This window comes from Oenanthe melanoleuca, chromosome 4 (genome assembly GCF_029582105.1).
Source record: "Oenanthe melanoleuca isolate GR-GAL-2019-014 chromosome 4, OMel1.0, whole genome shotgun sequence".
Taxonomy (NCBI): Eukaryota; Metazoa; Chordata; class Aves; order Passeriformes; family Muscicapidae; genus Oenanthe; species Oenanthe melanoleuca.
This window is the reverse complement of record NC_079337.1, coordinates 3,724,940-3,743,480: the sequence shown is the minus strand read 5'-3', so window position 1 is coordinate 3,743,480 and position 18,541 is coordinate 3,724,940. Positions and strand designations below refer to the sequence as shown.

Below are 18,541 nucleotides of genomic sequence, written 5' to 3'. Positions count from 1 at the left end.
GTCGGTGAGCAGAACACAGCAAGATCAAAAGGGGAGCAACAAACCAGAAGCAGCAGCAGATAATGATGGCTCTCTGTAGCTATTGACCCATGTCTCTGAGTGCTGCCAAAGAAGAGTTTCCTGAGAAAGACGTGAAGAGAAGGTATTTTGCTCTTGCACTAGAGTGTAAGGTATTTTCTAGCACTGGTGATGACAAGAGCAAGAACAAAACTGAATATGGTGAAATGTGGTGAGGACACCAGACACACCAGAAAAGAACTTTACTCTTGAGCTGGAAGCTGGAAGGTCAATGTGCAGAGGGACATTTCTCCAATTCTGTCCAAAAGAAACTAAAACTAGGAGGGCAAAGTTAGGCAAGGTAGGAAAGTTATGCTGTCTCCACACTCTGCTTGCAAGTAGTGGGTAAGATGTGTAAGCTCCATGCCAGCAGAGGAAAAGGAGCAAGAGAGCAGAGTCCAGCCTGAAGCAAGAGAGCTGTTTTCTCAGAGAGCATCACAATAAATCAGAGCTGCATTTTTTTTCTATCTATATTTTGTGGCTGCCAGGTTTTTAAGTGAATTATATTAACACCTTCCTTGGACTGTGCAGAGCTCCAGTTAAGTTCCAGCACCAGCAGGCTACTGGTTCTCTGCTGCCTGGGTGCTGTCCCCTCCTTGAGATGGTCACTGACACCCTGACTCTTGATGAAGGCATGAAAACAATGTCTCTTTTCAACAGGACACTTTTTTTTTGAGGTGTTTACAGTATTTTGTTATATTTATCTTTCCACTTGATGTACTTGATGCTGGCTAGTTAATTTGAAGGGTCCTGGAGTTACAGGAACTGATAGAAATTCAAAGACACTTATAAATACACAAACTGAAAGATATTTCAGATATTTCATCCCTTTTTTTTTAAATTACCTTGTAGTAAGACCTCAGAAATTATTTTATATTAATATTAATGAGCATAACTCTTCAGAAACAGTAAGAATTAGAATTCCTGGGGGAATTAAATTTAAAATTAAAAAAAAATGGAAGAAAGATAGAAAGAAAGAAAAGCTCTGTGTTGAACGAGGGAGCCTATTTCAATCCAAAGCTTTCCTACTGAGATGTGAAGGGACCAAAGTGTCCTAAAGCTTTGAGCCACTTGGAATGAAAAACAGCCAGAACATGCAGGGACCCCTGAAGCAAGTAAGGCCTGTTAGCAAATGGAAACAATAGTAAGTGTGCATGTTTCAACTTGATGCTCAGCTGGGTTGTATCTGTGGTAAAATCTACTTTCTGCAAGATTTTAGGCTGGAAAGCACTTGGGAGAACTTGCAGCATTCACTTTCAATTTTAACAGATTGTTTAAGAACAATTTATATTTATTTTGTTTCCATATTAGTAACTATAAACATTATAAAATTCCAGTTCCTGCCCCTTTTGTTTCCATAGATATATTTATATCCTTTCTTTGTTATACTTTCCATTCTAATAATTCAACCTCTAGCAAACAATGGAATTACAATATTACAGAAATGCCAAAATTTGTTTTACCTGGTTGTAATATTAAACTCCATGTGTCTGTTAAAATGAATATTAATCCATAGAAAATCAACATCTTTCAACCTCACTAAAATTTAAAACCACCGAGAAGATTTATTTGTTTTTGTGCTGGATTTTTACATTTGGTGGTTTTCATTATGTACAATTCCATATTCTCTTAACTCCCATGAGTACTTTTAAGTAGCAAAACAAGGTCAAACTTTTATTCACACACAGAGATCAAGAAATTAAGAGTCAGACACTAAGTATTTAGAGGGAAGAGCTGTGATTTATCTCCTATAAACTAACAAAAATATTTTGCCTAAGACAGGAATGCTGGAAGGATAAATCAATCCACATCTGAAAGACAAAGAGAAGATTAAAAGAAGACATAAATTTATCAAAAGAGCTACTCTGGTCAATTCACAATGGCATTTTTGGTTTTCTTTACACTCAAAGAATCTGTGCTGGCAAATGTTTCCTGATTTACCTGGGGTTTTCAGGGCCTTAAAGTAAGAGCAGGAGAAAAGATGTGATTTAGGGGGCCTGAAGCAGCTGTTTTCCAGTCAATACAGAATTCAATCCTGTCAATACAAATTTAATCAGCTGAGAGGTCTTCCTCACAAAACCTGTAATTCAGCTGTCCCAGAAAAAATAAATGTTGGCAGCTCTAATCAAAAGGCACACATTGCAAATTCAGATAACACAGTAAAAATGAATCTGAAGTCTCTATAAATGTACTGAAGTCCAGAACTGCAATACTTCTCTGTCCATGCTTTTACCTGGTAATGTCACTGTACTGGCAGTGTGTAGGTAGCATAAAATTCATATGAAACACAGAAATTCTTCTGCATCACTAACAAGGGAAAGCAAAATGGCAGAGATACAACACACAAAATCCTGCTTTTCAGTCCATTTTGCACCTCTGCCACCCAATCTCACATTGAAAGGAAGAAAACAGCAGGGAGTATGTATGTGCTCAGTGCAGGAAGAAGTGAGGAGCCAGGCTGCAGCCTGCAAGCACCCAGCTGTCCTCTCAGGCTGGCCCATGCTGCATCACTTTTCATTTCCTCAGGGGTGCTCGTATTACTACCTGAGCCATGAGAACACCACACAAACTTGTATCCACATAAACTTTTTACTCTGGAAATACATAAAATTAAATAAAATTCAATAAGCTCAAGGAAAACCTGGGGTTTTTTCAAGGTTCTAAAAAGAGACCAGAGTTAGAAGCCAGAAATTAGGAACATCAGGCACAGCTGGTACCTCGCAAGCAGCTGGAAGGAGTTTTAGGCTCATCAAGAGCCTCCCTAATATTGTTCCATATTGGAGCAGTTCTGCAAAATTATGTGCTTATTTCCATCCTGCTGTCCCCACATTACTCACTCTTTCTGCCAGCTTTCTTCTCACACAGTTTGATTCTCTCCTGCTCTAAAACTTACAGTGAAGGTCTCAAAAGTGTGGTGCACCAGCGGTGAACAGGCAGGGCTGAACCAGCTACTTGTTTTTGGGGCTGAGTGGCCAAGGTTCTCCTTCACCATGAGGCCAGCAGATCAGGCAGCCACCAGTGAGGTACATGCTGTTTCCAGATGCTCACATTATCCATTTGGGAGCACAGGTGCCAAATTTATGTAACTTTAGCTGTGACAGAAACATTTTTTATAACCTAAGTCAAATCCCATAAACTTTCTATTTTGCTATAGCTACCTATAGCACAGTACAAGTGACAACTATTGCTGTCCTCACTGATCTAATGGAGGGACAATGATTAATAAAAAAGCTCATAAGCAATGCAAATGATATTCAGATTTCAACAAAAATTATTTAATTTGTCCCTTGCATTGGTTTTACAGCTGCACATGAAGTACCAACTATGCTAAGGGCTGCAGAAACACATGGCCATGGAAAGCCCCTGCCTCAGAAACCTAATGGTGTGCAACCTGCCTGTGATGAAATGTAAGTAGCAATTTCAGAATAGTGGTACCAAATGTGAAAAGCTAGGTACTCATCACAATTTGGACCCAACAGCTCTTGTAATACTCACTAATTTCCTGAGAAATACAGCCTCACTTTTTCAGGAAGGCAGGGTGATGCTGACCCCAAGCTATTTGATGGGAGAATCTAAAAATCCGTTTCACTGATTTGCTCTAATAGTTTTCTTTTATTTACCAGAGAGAAACCAGTTACCAAGTATCAAAAGGTTTTGAAAGCTCCAGGTGCTCACAGCAGCCAAAGCTCTAAAAAGAAAAGAGATGAGGAGGAATGAATAGGCACTGTGGGGAAAATCTCTCCATGAGACTGCTGATTATTTGGGATCAGCAATGGTACATTGTGAATAATCTCGTTCAGATTCCCTTGGCCAAACAAACATCTACACCACAGATGTCTTCAGGGATAGGTATGAAAAGGGAAGGAGAACATAGAAGAATCCTGAGTACACAATACTTCTCCAAAAAATAAAAAAAAAAACAATCAAATGGGATATCAAATGGGATAGTCAGAAATGGACACACACTCCTTTTAACAATTTTTTTCAGTCTTGACTGTTCTCATACATTTTCTGCTCCAGCATAATTAAAATGCTATGCAAACCCTTTATATTCATCTAGCAGTGCTGCAGTGAACCTTAGTTACAAACTAATCTCTTACATTTTCCTTTCAGATTGCTCAGAACAGTGAAAATTTTGTGGTTATACCTTTAGATTACAATATCAATGTTATGCATAAATAATCTCTTTATTCACTGTATTTACTGTTTAATTTTTTGTTGCTTTTTGACAATCAGAGATTAACATTTTCCTTCAATACCAGAATATGTCTGTGCATTCCTGAAATGCCCTGAAAACAATTTTTATGTCCACTGCATAATACTTCACCAGCTCTCTGCCACTAAAACATTCTTCATGTGATCTATTAAAGAAAAAATTTTTATGTTCACTACTAAGATGCCAAAACATCAAGAACTAAAATAATACCAGTTTAACAGGTATGAAACCTAAACCCTAAAATTGAAAGAACCAAACTAAGCAAAATATGTCTTGAAATTCCACCTAAGATCCCCAAGACAGAGAAGAAGCAAGCATTGTTCTATTATTTAATAAGGAAATTGCAGACCATTTTGCCTGACATCAACGTCAGGGGAAACTGATGGAAAGGCTGGTACAGGAAGAAATCAGTGTACAATGAAAGGATGATAGTACAATTAACGCCAGTCAACACAGAAAATTAGTTTTGTCAGGAATAAAAAAACCTTCCTATTTTCCCATGAGACCATGAATTAGTTTGATAACTCCTGTGAGATTTCATTAGGGCTTTGGCTCACAAGTCTACAAGGTTTTTGATAAAAGCCCCAGCAATGTATACTGTTAGTCTGGTCCATACTAAATGGACCCAAATCATACTGAATGATCTGAACAAAAATGAAAAATTATTGATGGAAAAAGCTGCAAGTCACAAAAAAGTTACAGAGATATAAATTACATGAAGGGCAAGCTCTTAATATAGACCAACTAAGAATACTTAGTGAGGTCTGGCCTATATTTTTACACAGAGAAATATAAGTTTTTCATTAAAGGGATAAAGAAAATCTAATTTACAAGATTTTGGAAAAGGAGTTACTGTGACAAGAAAGAAACAGTACAATAGGCCCAAGCAGACACATTCCCAGAGTGTAGGCAAAATTATTCTTATTTCCCAAGGTGGGTTAAACCATGACACTGGATTTGGTGCTACTACACCTCTCTGTGGTTTCAAAAAGATCATTACTGGGAGAATGTCCTGAAAAAACAGCTCCAGAAAACCAAGGGCTTTACTGAGTTTTTTTTTTTACTGAGGGTTTTACAAATTATACTGATTTGTGATAATAGGGGACCCTCAGAAACTCCACTCGTTAGGGTATCGTGTGAGAAGTTCAACAGAGAATTGTGGTATAGGAGCGCAGAAACAGGAGAGTGAATGCCCAAATTGCAGTGGCATGTACTTGAAAAAAATCTAATTTTTCATTGTTATCATTTGCCACTGAGTCTCCATCTCCAAACAACCACAACTAGGAAAACAAGCCCCTTATAATTTGACTCAATATTAGACTATTAAGACTAGGTATAAACCAAATACTTCAATTCAAAATCACAATTTCTAGTAAAAGTACTAGTAAGTGCAACTTAAGTGCTAATTGAAAATTAAAAAGTAATTGCTAAGAAGCTCTTTAAAAATAAAATAAAATGAAGAAAGGGTTTGATATGCCATTGACAAGGGCCTGGAATGAATCTGCCCTACCCATTTCCTACCTACCCACCACCTCCCAAGCAAAATCCACCAAACTCTATGCATGTATTATCCACCTATAGTCTCACTTACCCGCATCAAACCCCATCACTGCCCAGACTGGTGGCCTTCAGCAAACCTGCACTAAGCTTGGCCAAGTACACATTGCAGGAAAGGCAGAGAACTCAGCCTGATAAATTGGAGACAAATTGCAAGCACAGGATGAAATTAAAAATGTTCAGGAGCAAGAAAATGCACTTAGGCAGAGGTAAACATACAGGCAGCACCTGAGTACATGGCAAGTGTATAAAAAAAGGGAACAGAGAGTACAGAAGTCAACAATATCAGGCAGTTGCCAAGAAGGCATGAGCAAGGGTGACTGTACTAGCAGGAACAGAGTTTGCAAGGAATCCAAAATATTCCTTCCACTTCATTGAGATTTCATCTCTGTTCAGATGGATTACTTAATCCTAGCTTGGTGAGGCACTGCAGGAATGGGAGAGACAATCTAGGGAATGCCCTAAGTGAAAATGAATGACCGGAGGGCTGGAAAATATGATGTACAAGGAAGAACTGAAAGATGTGGCACTACTTAGCTTGAAGGAGAGAAAGCTGAGAAACAGAGAGAGACATGCCAACAGCTTTCTAATTTATCCTGAGATTTCCAATAGAAATCAGAAAAAGTTAAAATTTGAGCATACTGGTAGATTTACATATCAAATACTAATATGTTAAACTCAAATCCTAACTTACATTTTTCAGGAGATAAAGTTTTACAGAGTTTTCCAGACAAATATCCATGCATTACAAGCAGCTTTGAGAAGCTGCTGCTTTCCTGACGTGAACAATAATTTTGCCTGGTACTTTGATTGACGCAAGTGCTCAGTCACATTTAAATCAAAATAGGAGGAAGCTACTATTTTCCATGGCTTCCTGTAGGACATATGCACTGTTATCCCAGAGGAGAGGGCAGGTTATGCAATTGCTGAGCAGCTCTGGGGAAACATTTCCAGCAATTATTTGGAAAGGACTGAGAGAATAAACTTATAGGACATTCTCATCATTTAGTATCTTCATCACTAAATAATGATTAGATTTTAAATGAATTGGATTTTCGTTACTATTTCACTTTCCTTATGCAATGGAACGGAAGGGAAATGGAAACTTTCCTCACTACTATTATGATTCTTCCACTGCATGTGTGTGAAAGTGATGGCTAATAAAGAAGTGGAATAGTTTCCTCTGCCTTATCATACTCTAGCCTCACTGGTCATGTAGTACAGTCCTAAACTGGATTTAGGTGCCAAAATGGACCAACTGTTTTCCAGATTTAAGAGACGGTAGAAACACAGCCAGTTCCCACTTCATAGCAAAGCTAAATGCTACTTCAATTCATCTAATGAATAAGTCAGACAAGTTAACTATGTTGACATCTGATTCTTTTCTCTTTTAAAGGTAAATGAAATAGAATTATATTACTTTCAAATAACTTTAAATAAACATTGAGTTCTTTGAGCATAAATTATCACATAAATACTTTTCTTCTGGTTACATACTTCCTTATTTATTCTTACTAATTATCCTGAGTTGGCAGAATTTCTAGTTTATGTGCCTTGAGCATACAGAAGACGACCCCACTTTTTTATCTCCTGACATGACAATATTTGCAAAACATGTGATGAAAGACTTCAGCTAAATAATTTTTCCATCCACTAGTATAGCCTACTGATGGAAAAGCTACCTGGCTTCAACACTGAGCTCTCAAGCAGCTTCTAAACTTGAACTGGACATTTTTATTTGTGTGTCATTTCTACAAGCCCTTCTCAGGTTTAGAGTTACTCCACATCAATTCTATCCTCTGAGCTCTGGAAACAAGCTGGGTGAGAGCTAAGATACATGGAGCTTTTTCAAAGCACTTTGGAAGCCAAAGTTATGGAAGACTTTTTCCACTTTGACCATTCATTCTTTGTTATGCTTGGCCTTCACCCCCTCCTGTCACCTTAAAAAGGAAAACAACATGTTCATTATTATTCATGGAAATTCATCGGATACAGAGAAGGCACCCCTTTCCCCCCCCAACTGTTTCATTTTTATTTCTTTTGGGAAAGACTATGCTATTCTTTGCTTGGGTAGCAATCCTTTGAACTGTTGCTTTGCTACTGAATTCATAGGAAGATAATAATTTGCATTGGCTTCACTGATTCTTATCTGCAGGCTAAATAAGGGCCCCAGCAGCAGCAGCTGCAGCCCCTGGTCCCAGTTCCTTGTGACATGGAGTGCAGGGATGCTGGATGCACCTCAGCTGACCTGGTATTTAATGTTACATGTTTACAGTGCTCCTTGGTGCAACCTCTGTTCCGGACTGGGGCATACTGGATGTTAGCACAGGATAAATGCTTATTTCTATTAGTGCTACTCCTAATTACATGAAATGAGACGCTATCTATTGCAGCTGACATAATTGCATTGACCATTACCTTGTTATTCTCCTATGAGACAGAGAGAAAATACTAACTTACTTTTTAAATACCAGTAATTAAATTATATATTTGTATTTCTCCTTTTGTAAACAAACTCCTTCTGCCTCTTTATAAAAAAGATATTTCCATGTGTTTAGTCCTTCTTGTTTTTCCTGTCTAGATCACCTCTGATGATTCTGCAATTGCTGTTCGAGACTGGATGAGCAGTAACATGATCAATATTCCATATGAGTCCATTCAGGGAATGGCCTTTACTCATAAAATCTCCATTCTATAATTGCATGTTTTACATTGCTATTATACTTAAACATTTTAACATAGTGTCATTTTCCAAAATCTCTGCCTAGCTTAGGAGCTTTAACTGCCATGTCTACTGTAGCCTCAGAACTCTTTCTGAAAATGAAATGGTTAATGGAGAAATCTGCACAATGGGTTTATTTTATTTTTTTTCCTAACATACCACTCTTTCCAGGTTTTGGCACTAAACATCTGCTTCATTTATTTCCACGTTGTCTGTTTATGCAGTTTGCTTGGTAATTCTGTGTTTCCCTGCTGAAAGATTTGTCTTTGCCTTGAATAGCAGCTTGACTCGTGCTGTGTGTAGCTGGCTCATGCTTTATCTTCACATTTGCTCCCTGGTCACCATGCACAACATTTCCCCTGAGATTCCCTTTACTACAGAGTAATGTTCATGTAAAGACTCCCTTTCTGTGTGCCTCATATTACACACAAATTCTCACAGCCACAAGACACATGTGTCCAAGCGAGTGCTACACACAGATATGACACAAAGACACGGAAGATAAAATTTCCCCTCGAGATCATGGACAGGCTCTGAATCCCTTTGCTGTGAAGTTCCTGCTTCAGCCCCTTCTCAAGCTGCAGAACCCCACCCCTCTACACACATCTGTATGTATGGTACAGATAGCTCTGTATCAGGAGTATATATGCACCTGAAAGGGGGTTAAGAGCAGCAGAAAACATTTCATTCAATAGCTCTCAATTGACTACACAGGAGACTAATTGGCAAGACTGTATGTTCCCTTCCTCTGAAACATTCTGCTATTTGTTACCTTACCTTCAAAGACTGTACGTGTGGCAACACAGGAAGCCATGGATATGCATCAGACTTTGTGAAAGGTGTATTGTGAATGCAGAGTATAAATTATTATAAATGTGTGCAAGTGCACATCATAGAACGGAACTACAATACATGAAAGTGGTGCTCAGTGTTGACCAAAATTGCAGTCCCAGCTAATTTTGAGAAAGTAGGAGCTGAGTGTTGAGCATCCTTAAAGACAGGCTGTGCTTATTCAGAGTCTCAAACGGATCTAACAGCCGCACTGTAGGCATGAACGACTGTAAAGCCAGGGGTTTAGTACTCGTATCTAGGCTGAGGTCTGTCGCAGCACATTGGCACCCGACAGCGGAGCCCTCCAAAGTGACACTCGATTTTACCACTTTTTAGAAGCAGGCGGGGCCGCGGTGGAGGTGGAGCCGGCTGTGCCCGCTGCGGGACCGGCGGCCGGGCCGGAGATGCGCGGAGGTGCCGCGGGCTGGGCTTCCTGCTGCCCGCACACCTGGGAGCGGGGCGTAGGCAGGGCTGGGAATTCGGGGCACCGCCGCTGCAAAGCGGGCCGGGCCGGGCCGGGCGGAGCAGCGCCGGCAGCGGCGGCGGGAGGCGGCGGAGCGGCGGCGGGAGCATGGAGCGCTGCTCTCCCCCCCCGCCGGAGCAGGAAGCGGTGGAAGCGTGGCTGGACGATCACGGCGACTTCACCCGCTCTTACTTTGTTAGGAAAGCTACGAGGTAAGACCGGAGCGGCAGCGGCGGATAGAGGCAGTTCCTTTCTTTACAGGAAAACCCTCGCTCTTTTCCATTTCACTTCGCTGCCCCCAAAGAAAATAAAGAGAAGCTACTCCCACCCCCCCCCCCCCCCCCCCCCGCCGGCCCCACTCTCGAAAGAGCAAGAACTGAAACCACCACGCAGCAGCTCCGTCCGGCTGCCACCGAAGGGCACATGCGGCGCTTCCCCGCGGGCTCTCGCCTTCAGCCCCCGGCGCCCAGGGAAGCTGGCCCAGCCCCGCAGCTCCCCGCCCCGGGCTTTTAGTTATTTATTTTGTGTTCTCCTCGGTTCAAAACGGACATGGTCAACTTCTCGTGAGTAGCGAGCTACTATGTATTTCCCCGCCCTGCTAAGTAGGTAGAAGCCTCAAAGAGCATCTGATGTCCTGGGGAGGGCGGGTTATATCAGTACTTTGTCATCTCAAAACAAAGCGCTGCTCTTCAAGAGCTCCGTCACCTTTTTTTGACACGAGGGTGGCCCCCCGAGCTGCGAGGGCCACGGGTTAAGCGCCGAGGGAGCTGATGAGCTGTGCGCGGTGCATTCGAGACCGGAGCTCCGCCCGACGAGGGGGGCTCGGGAGCCCGTCCAGTGGGGAGAGCGCCTCTGGGGCGCTGCGCCTTCCCCGGGGAGGGAGGCGCGGGTGCAGCCCGGCAGGGAGGGCTCGCTGCCCGGTGAAGCGGGGAGCAGCCGGGCAGGCAGGGATCGCTGCTGGGGGAGCGGGGAGCAGCCCGGGATCGCTGCTGGGGGAGCGGGGAGCGGGCGCGCTGCCGGCAGGGGGCGGCGCGGGGCCGGCGGGCTCGGGGGCGGCCGCTCCGCGCTCGCCCCTTCTCGGAGCCGGTTCTTGCGGAGAACCCAATATTGAGGACCTGAAGAGCTCTCCTGGGCATTTCCCCCACTTGGCTTGACATGCTGCCTTTTGGAGATAAGACGAGGTATTTGCTCACTGTTGTCACACACTTCAACAGCGGGACCTCAAGTTGAATTGGAGTAAATTCGGCTATTTTTAGAAGTGGAGTCAGGTTTCCATTTTGAATATTTTCCGATAAACAAAGCCGTGGGGATGCAGAGCCCGGGCGATCTGCAGCTCCCACGGTATATCTTGGCGGGAGCTCGGGTCAGTAAGTCCTGCGGTCGGCTCCTCGGACTCGCCGTCTCCTCTCGGCTGCGCTCCCGCTCGCACCATCTGCTCACCGCTGCCGATTTGCTTCTTCCCCGAGTCACTCGGCGGGGATGGATGCATTCTGAATGAGGTTTTGCTGCTGCTGCTCCTCTCTGCATGGGATGGGGCGGTAAGAAGAGACATCCCCATTAATAATTGACTCGCAGAGAGCTAGAAAGCTTCAGGGGTCACCTGCTTGCTTGTGACCATCTGTCAGGCAGTCCCCTTTCTTCTGCTGCTGCTTCCTTAGGTTCATTTAACAGAAGAAAAAGCCTTTAAAATGTTTTTTAAATGTTTGGTTTATATTTTTAAGGCTGTGCATAGGTGCAGGATGCATAGATGGAAGTCGTTAACCTTGATGCTCTCCAGAACATGGTGTGGCACTGAAGGGCAGCTTGTTTGCCCAGGAAATAGGGTGCTTTGAGAAGTAGCATTTTCCTAGTTCAGCCTGTCACACTTCCTTCGGAAATATTGAACAAGTAGGAATGCTAATTAATAGTAACTGCTGTGTCAGATTGTTTTCCCCATGGGCAGATTTGGTTAGTCCCTTCTTTTTTTTTATTCACTCTGAAGCACAATTTAGCATTTGTGCCGTTCTGAAAGAGGCAGTACTTCAGAAAATACAATTCAGTCGAGTCTCTGTGATGGCAATGGCTCTGCAGACAGAAAGGGGTTTGCAGAAGGATTGTGGACTTTTGGGTGCTTGCTTGGCAACAATTCTGTGATGTTTTTGAAATGATGGAAACATTGCAATTGCCTCAAAACACTTTGCTGTCCTCCGTGGAATGATTTTTTTTGTCCTTATTGTATAAATAGAAAACTATATATAATAAGGAACACCTCTGTTATATTTAAGTTTGTATTTGAAAAGACAAATGACAAATTACTTTGTATGTTGGTTCAAAGATGATAACATGTAGAGCTGAGTGGTTTGAAAGACCAGCTGCACTTTGTAAAGAGGTTTAGTGTTTCACTTGGTAGTGTTATTTAGGGCTTGAAAAGAGAAAATCCTAGCATCTAATACCATGCTTTGTTTTAGCTGAATCTTTGCAGAGCAGCAAACATTGAACAAAGACTATGCTGTTAATGTTTTGCTACTTAGCATTATATTTACTCTCTCAAGTACAGCAGTGTTCTGTCAGCTACTTTCAACTCTATTCTAATAATAATTTACTGCTTCTCTTTTTTGTTTTGTTTTGTTTTGTTTCATAATATGCCAAAGTTCTCACAGGTCCTGAAAGCAATAGACCAAGAAGTTAGTTTATCTGGGATCTTGTGGAGCACGGACAGATATTCAGCTGCCAGTTGTGAGGCACAATTGCTAATGGATAGTTTCTGTATCTGTTTCTCAAATATTTCTACAAAGGAATAGGAAAAGATCACCAGCTCCATCATTTATGACCGCATAATACAAGCAATTTCCACTCCTTCTAATGAGCTTTGAATTAGAATCTAATTTAGCAATTTTATAATGAGTGTTGAATAGTTAATATATTTTTCTGTAATTAATTAATTCCCACAGTATTTTATACAGTAGTTCTGCTGGCAATTTCCAGAAACAAAGAAGTTTTAATTAGGTGTCTAAATAATACTTAGAAGATGTATGCTTTGTGATTTTTTTAAAGTATGGGTTAGGGTTATTTCCTATAATTGAATAGTTGCCTCCCGATCCAGTTTGCATAGGACAGTTTGGTATTAGTATCTGTTGTTGTGGTTTGAAATAAAAGTTGTCTTTTCTGGCAAGGCGATGCTTTAAAAGAGGTTTCTTTCTATTCGCAATTTGTTCATAAAGTGACAGCTGTTGGAGTCGCTGTGCTCCCCAGCCCGTGTTCTGGATTCTTGGAGGGAAGGGCTGCAGGTTTCAGCTCAACAAGTGTGCGCCTGTGTTCCTCTCTCCGCTCCGATATGTTGCAGAATATGAGCACATCCCAAGGGCTTACACCTTGTGTTGTGATCTGCAATGCCTCAAGGCTGGCAGTGTCCTCTGTCTGCAGGAAGGCCACATCCAGCCTCCTTCCAGGCTGGGCTGGCTTTATGGATATTCTCTGATAAAACTGCATTGATTGAATTCCAGTGAGCAGTGCAAAGCTACAATCCTACAGGCGTGTAATCCAGGTGAATGGCTTTGAGTCCTCCCTCCTTTGAGCAGGTGAATAAACTGGGATCTCATGAGTAGGAAGGTATGGAATCAGTTGCTTATTACTTTATTTCACAGGTAGGTGAGTGGCATGTGGAGGCAATATAAATAGTTGTTATCCTTGAGGTGTTGCTTCAGGATGATCAAAGTGCAGTACAACAAAGGGGAAGTGTGTCACTGGCACACTCAGGGACGAGATGAATTTGGTGCTGGCCAACAAAACTTCTGCCTGGAGAGTTTGGTACTGCACACCTAAGGGTTGAGGGTTTCTAAATGCCTCACTCCTATGAAGTTTATGCTCTTTTTTTTTTTTTTTTTTTTTTTTTTTCCCAGCTCTTGTTATTTTTCTCTTCGCAAAGTTTTAGAACTGCATATCGTACTCTGGCTTCCCAGAAGCAGAAACATTTTCAAATAAGATGATTCTGCTTTGTTGCTACAATTAGGTTGTTCTAACTAGATGCTATAAAGGCATAATCTGTAGGGGATGGGTGGGGGGGAGTTGGTCACGTTTATTGCTAAATTCATTATCCTTTTTGTTTCCCTGAAGTTTTATCTTTTTACATTCCTTAAAAAAAACAACCCATGCATTGCCATGCTCAAACATCACACTTATTTCAACCCACAATGGAATATTTCTGTACTTCTGACTTCCTGTTTGTCCCTGTTTTAAAAATATGGGAGTGATTCCCTCTTAGTGCTCTTTGCACTCAGAAGCAGCAACCTGCCAAAACAGCCAAACTAAAATTTCTCCTCTCAATTAGAGGTAACTCTATTGTTACAGGCAGCTTTTATCTGGTTCCCTAAATGTATGGTGTGATGGAGACAAATGATTGACCCAAATCTTATATGCCCTTCAGGTGAAATAAGATTATTTTGTTATAAAAATATCTTGGATTATTAGCAGGTTTGAGTAATATTTACAAATTAATTAAGGTGGGGTTGTATTTGGAAAAGTAAATGTTCTTAACAGTATGGTACTTCACAGTGCTTCACTGAGAATTCCAAAACTGCTGTTTACTAGGAAACTGTGCAAAACTTCAGATATTGCATTACTTGAATATATCAATTACATTTATTACTTTGAGAAAATTCAAGCACAGTTGTTCGGGCTTTTTTTTTCTTCTTGATGGCTGGTGGACAATCAATTTTTCATGTGCTGCCTGCGGTACTACATTAGTCAGGACATTTGCCTTCTAGCCTCTGTCTAAAGGGCTTTTAAAAATGTCTTTCAGTTTGAGCCAGCTATCTGAAGTTCAATCTCCTCAATATCGTGTCATATGCATTCTGTGCATTGGTAATGCATGTGTGCTTAATTTTTTGTAATTGAATGAAAATTCTGATTTTCCAAGATAGAGCTATTGGAAGTTTTCTGCACTGAAATATTCTGCGGCCTGTGTTTTTCCTAAAAAGATGTTGAAAACAGAAAAAAAATTAATAATATAATAATGCACAGGTATGAACTGTATGCACTCCTAATGAGAACTTGGTAAGCAGACAGTGGGTTTTCAACTTCTGAAGGATCTCAGTAGCTTTCCAGTGGAGACACAGAATCCTGTGCAGATATTTGGGATATGCTAAAAGAAGACTGGCTTTTCTAAGTTCCCAGTGTAAAGCATTTACAACAGGGCTGCATACCCACTGATTTTTGGGACTATGGCTTGAAAGCCACAGGAAGCAGTGGTGTTAATGCGGAGCATCAAAATATTTTCTCCCATTTATTTGGATTTATTGGATGTTTACCGAGCTTTTCTGAGAACTAAGTACAGGGGGAAAAAAATCAATTTCTGTAAAGTCTTGGAAAATTTTCTTGTTGGTATAATGATGTTCATAGTTATCCCACTTATAAATAATGTATCCATATCCTTCCTTATGCCTTTCATGATAACAGCAAAGCTTATGTGACCCCAAAATATTTTTAACTACTGATTCAAAAAGTATTCAGGAAGGTGAGGAATGTTACCTATATTCATCAAGTTGCAAATATGATTGACTACTTCTGGCATTTGTTATTGGAAACAAAATGAGGTGAGTGCTGGAGTATTTTGGAAACAATTTCTAAAACAGCAATTACGGTAGACTGAAGAAATTATCATATGAGAAATAAGAAACCACTTACTAGCAATTTACATCTTAAATACCCCCAAAGCTCTAAACTGAACTCCTACACAGAATCTTTGGTATGGTGATGAACTAGTCATCAGAAACTGTGAGTAGCTACAAGGAGAAAGTGCTTTCACTCAGTTCTGCTTGCCCTATGCGATAAAGAAACAAATTGGTGTGCAGAAAACATTAATTAAAATATACTGGTAAACCTTAGATAATGGGTGGAAAATAAGATGGGGTGAACCACTCTGACAGTTAACATCCCTTTTTGCCTCCTTCTGTTGAAATCTCATTTCCATTGCTGGGTGGTTTTTTGGCTGTAACTGGGGAGACTTTAGAGAACAGGGTCAAGTTCCTGGGGAGAAAAGTGGAGCTGAGGCATACATTGCCTCTGCAGGAGACTCAACTAAATTTGACACCTTTCTTTGATTTCAAACTTATAGAGGGTCTTGGAGGTTCTGTATTGGGTATCTGCTGAAGAATCCTCATGTGAGGAGGATTTAGGCAGTACATTCTTGACTGGAACCTATTTTAATTTCTATTAAAGTGTTTCGGTTTTGTTGTGCAAAAAATATACTTAATAAAAGCACAATATAGAAGTATTTCTTTTCCTTACTGGAAAAGAAACATGCATAAATTTACATGGAATGCTTTCTCATTTATATGATTGACTTGAAGAAAACAATATTTTAAAAAGGGCATTAAATACAAAAGGAGCTATTTGCAAAGTGCCAGAAAAGAAGCCCTACTGAAATAGCCCTTGTGGATAACACAATGGTTGAAATTTCACATTGGATCTGGCACTGAAAATATTGCCACAAAATATTTGCTTAGTAAAAGATAGATATATTCTCCCATTTATTTGTGCATTATGGATAACTCGCCCCAGCAGAGAGAGCCATCCCAGAGCATCTGCTCCACTTCAGTCAGACCTAACCCCTGGTTTAGGAATTCCGGTGGAAATTAAGTAGTGCTGAAGATTTACATGAGGTCTCCAAGAAGGTGTGAATTTAACTCTTAATCCATTTTTCACTGAAATTACTGGTATTGTCCTACTGCTTTCCCAGCAAAACCATTCAGTACCTAGTTATTTTTAATCTTTAATTTTTTTGAGCTTGGAGCAAGAAGCAAACATAGGGAGGAGAAATAAAGGTCAGGTTTTAGAATTTGAACTTTAATCCCTGAGGATTTATTCTGCCTTTCCTTATAGTGCAAGTAGAAAGTCTCTTCTGTGGAAGGAAGCTTCCTTGTAAAAAGTGAAGCTTGAAGTTTAGTTATTAAAGAAAACTTGAAAATAGCCAAGAATAGCCTGTCAGTGTTAGTTTTCCAATCTGAATACTTTCGCTACAAATAATAAAGTGATCTCTGCCTATTTAAAAAAAACAAAAAGAGCATTCAGACAAGATTAAAGTTTCATCATTCTAAAAAGTTATTTCAGTCTCTCATGAGATGGTTTGAATCAAGAATTAATGTTCTAAATTAAGAACTGTATTCAAACAGAAGTCATTTGTGCCAATTGAAATGTTTAAAGCTAAATGTATGCTAATATATTTGACCGAGTTGTGTTAAAAATCTGGCATTCTCATACTTCATATTCCAGAACTGCTTGCCTACCACTGTGAGAAAGAGCACCTCCACTAACTATAACTGGGAAGGGCTTAAGGAAAAACATCTATTGATTTTGTCAATCTGCTCTTTTAGTCAGTTTGAGAACACTTCTTTTACCTTTAGTTTACTATTTCCATCTAATGAGGGTTTATACAATTTATTTAAATCTTTCCATTGGTAGAAATGAGATAAAACCACTTAGAATGTGATTGTGAAATAGGAAGTACTAGAAAGAAAACAGGAAGACAAGTATAATATTCAAGTGTCTTTGCATTTCAAACTCCTTTGCTAAAACTGAATAGTTTTGGAGTTTTTGCTAATGCTTTAAATGATTTGTGTCTAAATTATGTCAAGATGCTGGAGAGAAATTTGAAGACATCTAGTGGTTATTTTATGGAAGGCAATTGAGAAAACAGCTATGAAGTTCAGCTTGAAATATTGATTTCAACCTTGCCAGAATTAGGTTACAGGAATTCAGACACTTGAAAGCTGGCATTTTCTAGTAGGGAAGTTTGTAATCCCTCTCCTGAAGTGTGTTAACAATAACTGCTGGTTTGAATGAAAAATCAGCAGAACAGTCCACATGACTAATAAAACATTGCATATTGTATGTATGGCTGTTAATACTTAAACATCTTCACTGGGTTGGGTTGTTTGTTTTCTTTTGGGAAGTCTGCTGTGTACTTTGAAGATGATCACAATGAAGCAAAGAGTACAATAAATTATTTAATATTCCCAGTGTATGAGTAGCATAGTGATTAGTGTTATGTCAATATGGTTTGATGCATGTGGCACAGGAAATACAGCAAGGTTCTCTTCAGCTCTACACGTGCACTCCTGCATGACCTGGCTCAAGACATGTTGCTTCCTTGTGCCTGTGTTTTCTCAACCATTGATCTTCTATTTTTATTGCCTATTAATACCAAAAACTTCTTGCTTTAGGGACAGGTCTACTTTGTGTGCAGCAAGATCAGGGCCAAAAAGTCTTAATTCCTCTGAAGCTCACAAGGTCTCATGCACTGCAGATTACGTGTGCTTGTATATCAGAAGTGATAGAGAGGAGAATCATATCCTTTTCTTCTTTTCCTTCAATGTTTTGCCTGCCATTGCATTTTTATCCCCTTCTTAGTACTATCGCTTCAAATTCCTCTCCAGTTTTGTCATCTGCTGATCAAGTCACCAGCCAAATTCAGCAGTCACTACTGTCATGTTTTATAGACAAGGGATTTGATTTGGCTGATAGGAGTGAGTAAAAAATGGTAACTTCATATACTACTATTCCTGTTCATGAGCTCTGGAATAAATGACATCTTTCTTGAGTGAAGGTTCATCTTAAAGGATCATAGTGCAGTAAAGGATGCATCCTGGCCATGAGGAATACAGGTGCTGTAACTCCTCAGCTCACAGTGATTGCCGTGGTGGGATAGAGACACTGCATT

At 40.4% G+C, this 18,541-nt stretch overlaps 1 protein-coding gene across 7 annotated transcripts in view; it reads left to right on the top strand.

The window, feature by feature from the left end:
• Nucleotides 1–18,541, top strand: part of PDE5A (phosphodiesterase 5A) — a 100,711-nt gene that overhangs the window by 44,363 nt on the left and 37,807 nt on the right. For 2 of the 7 annotated variants that reach the window (XM_056489974.1, XM_056489973.1), the window contains one exon: nt 3,362–3,464. In XM_056489974.1, coding sequence (XP_056345949.1) covers nt 3,382–3,464 — 83 coding nt within the window. In that variant the 5' untranslated portion in view covers nt 3,362–3,381. Of the gene's footprint in view, nt 1–3,361; nt 3,465–9,755; nt 10,059–10,860; nt 11,385–18,541 lie in introns of those variants that run through there. The other 5 variants (XM_056489972.1, XM_056489971.1, XM_056489976.1 and 2 more) reach the window with 4 other exon arrangements.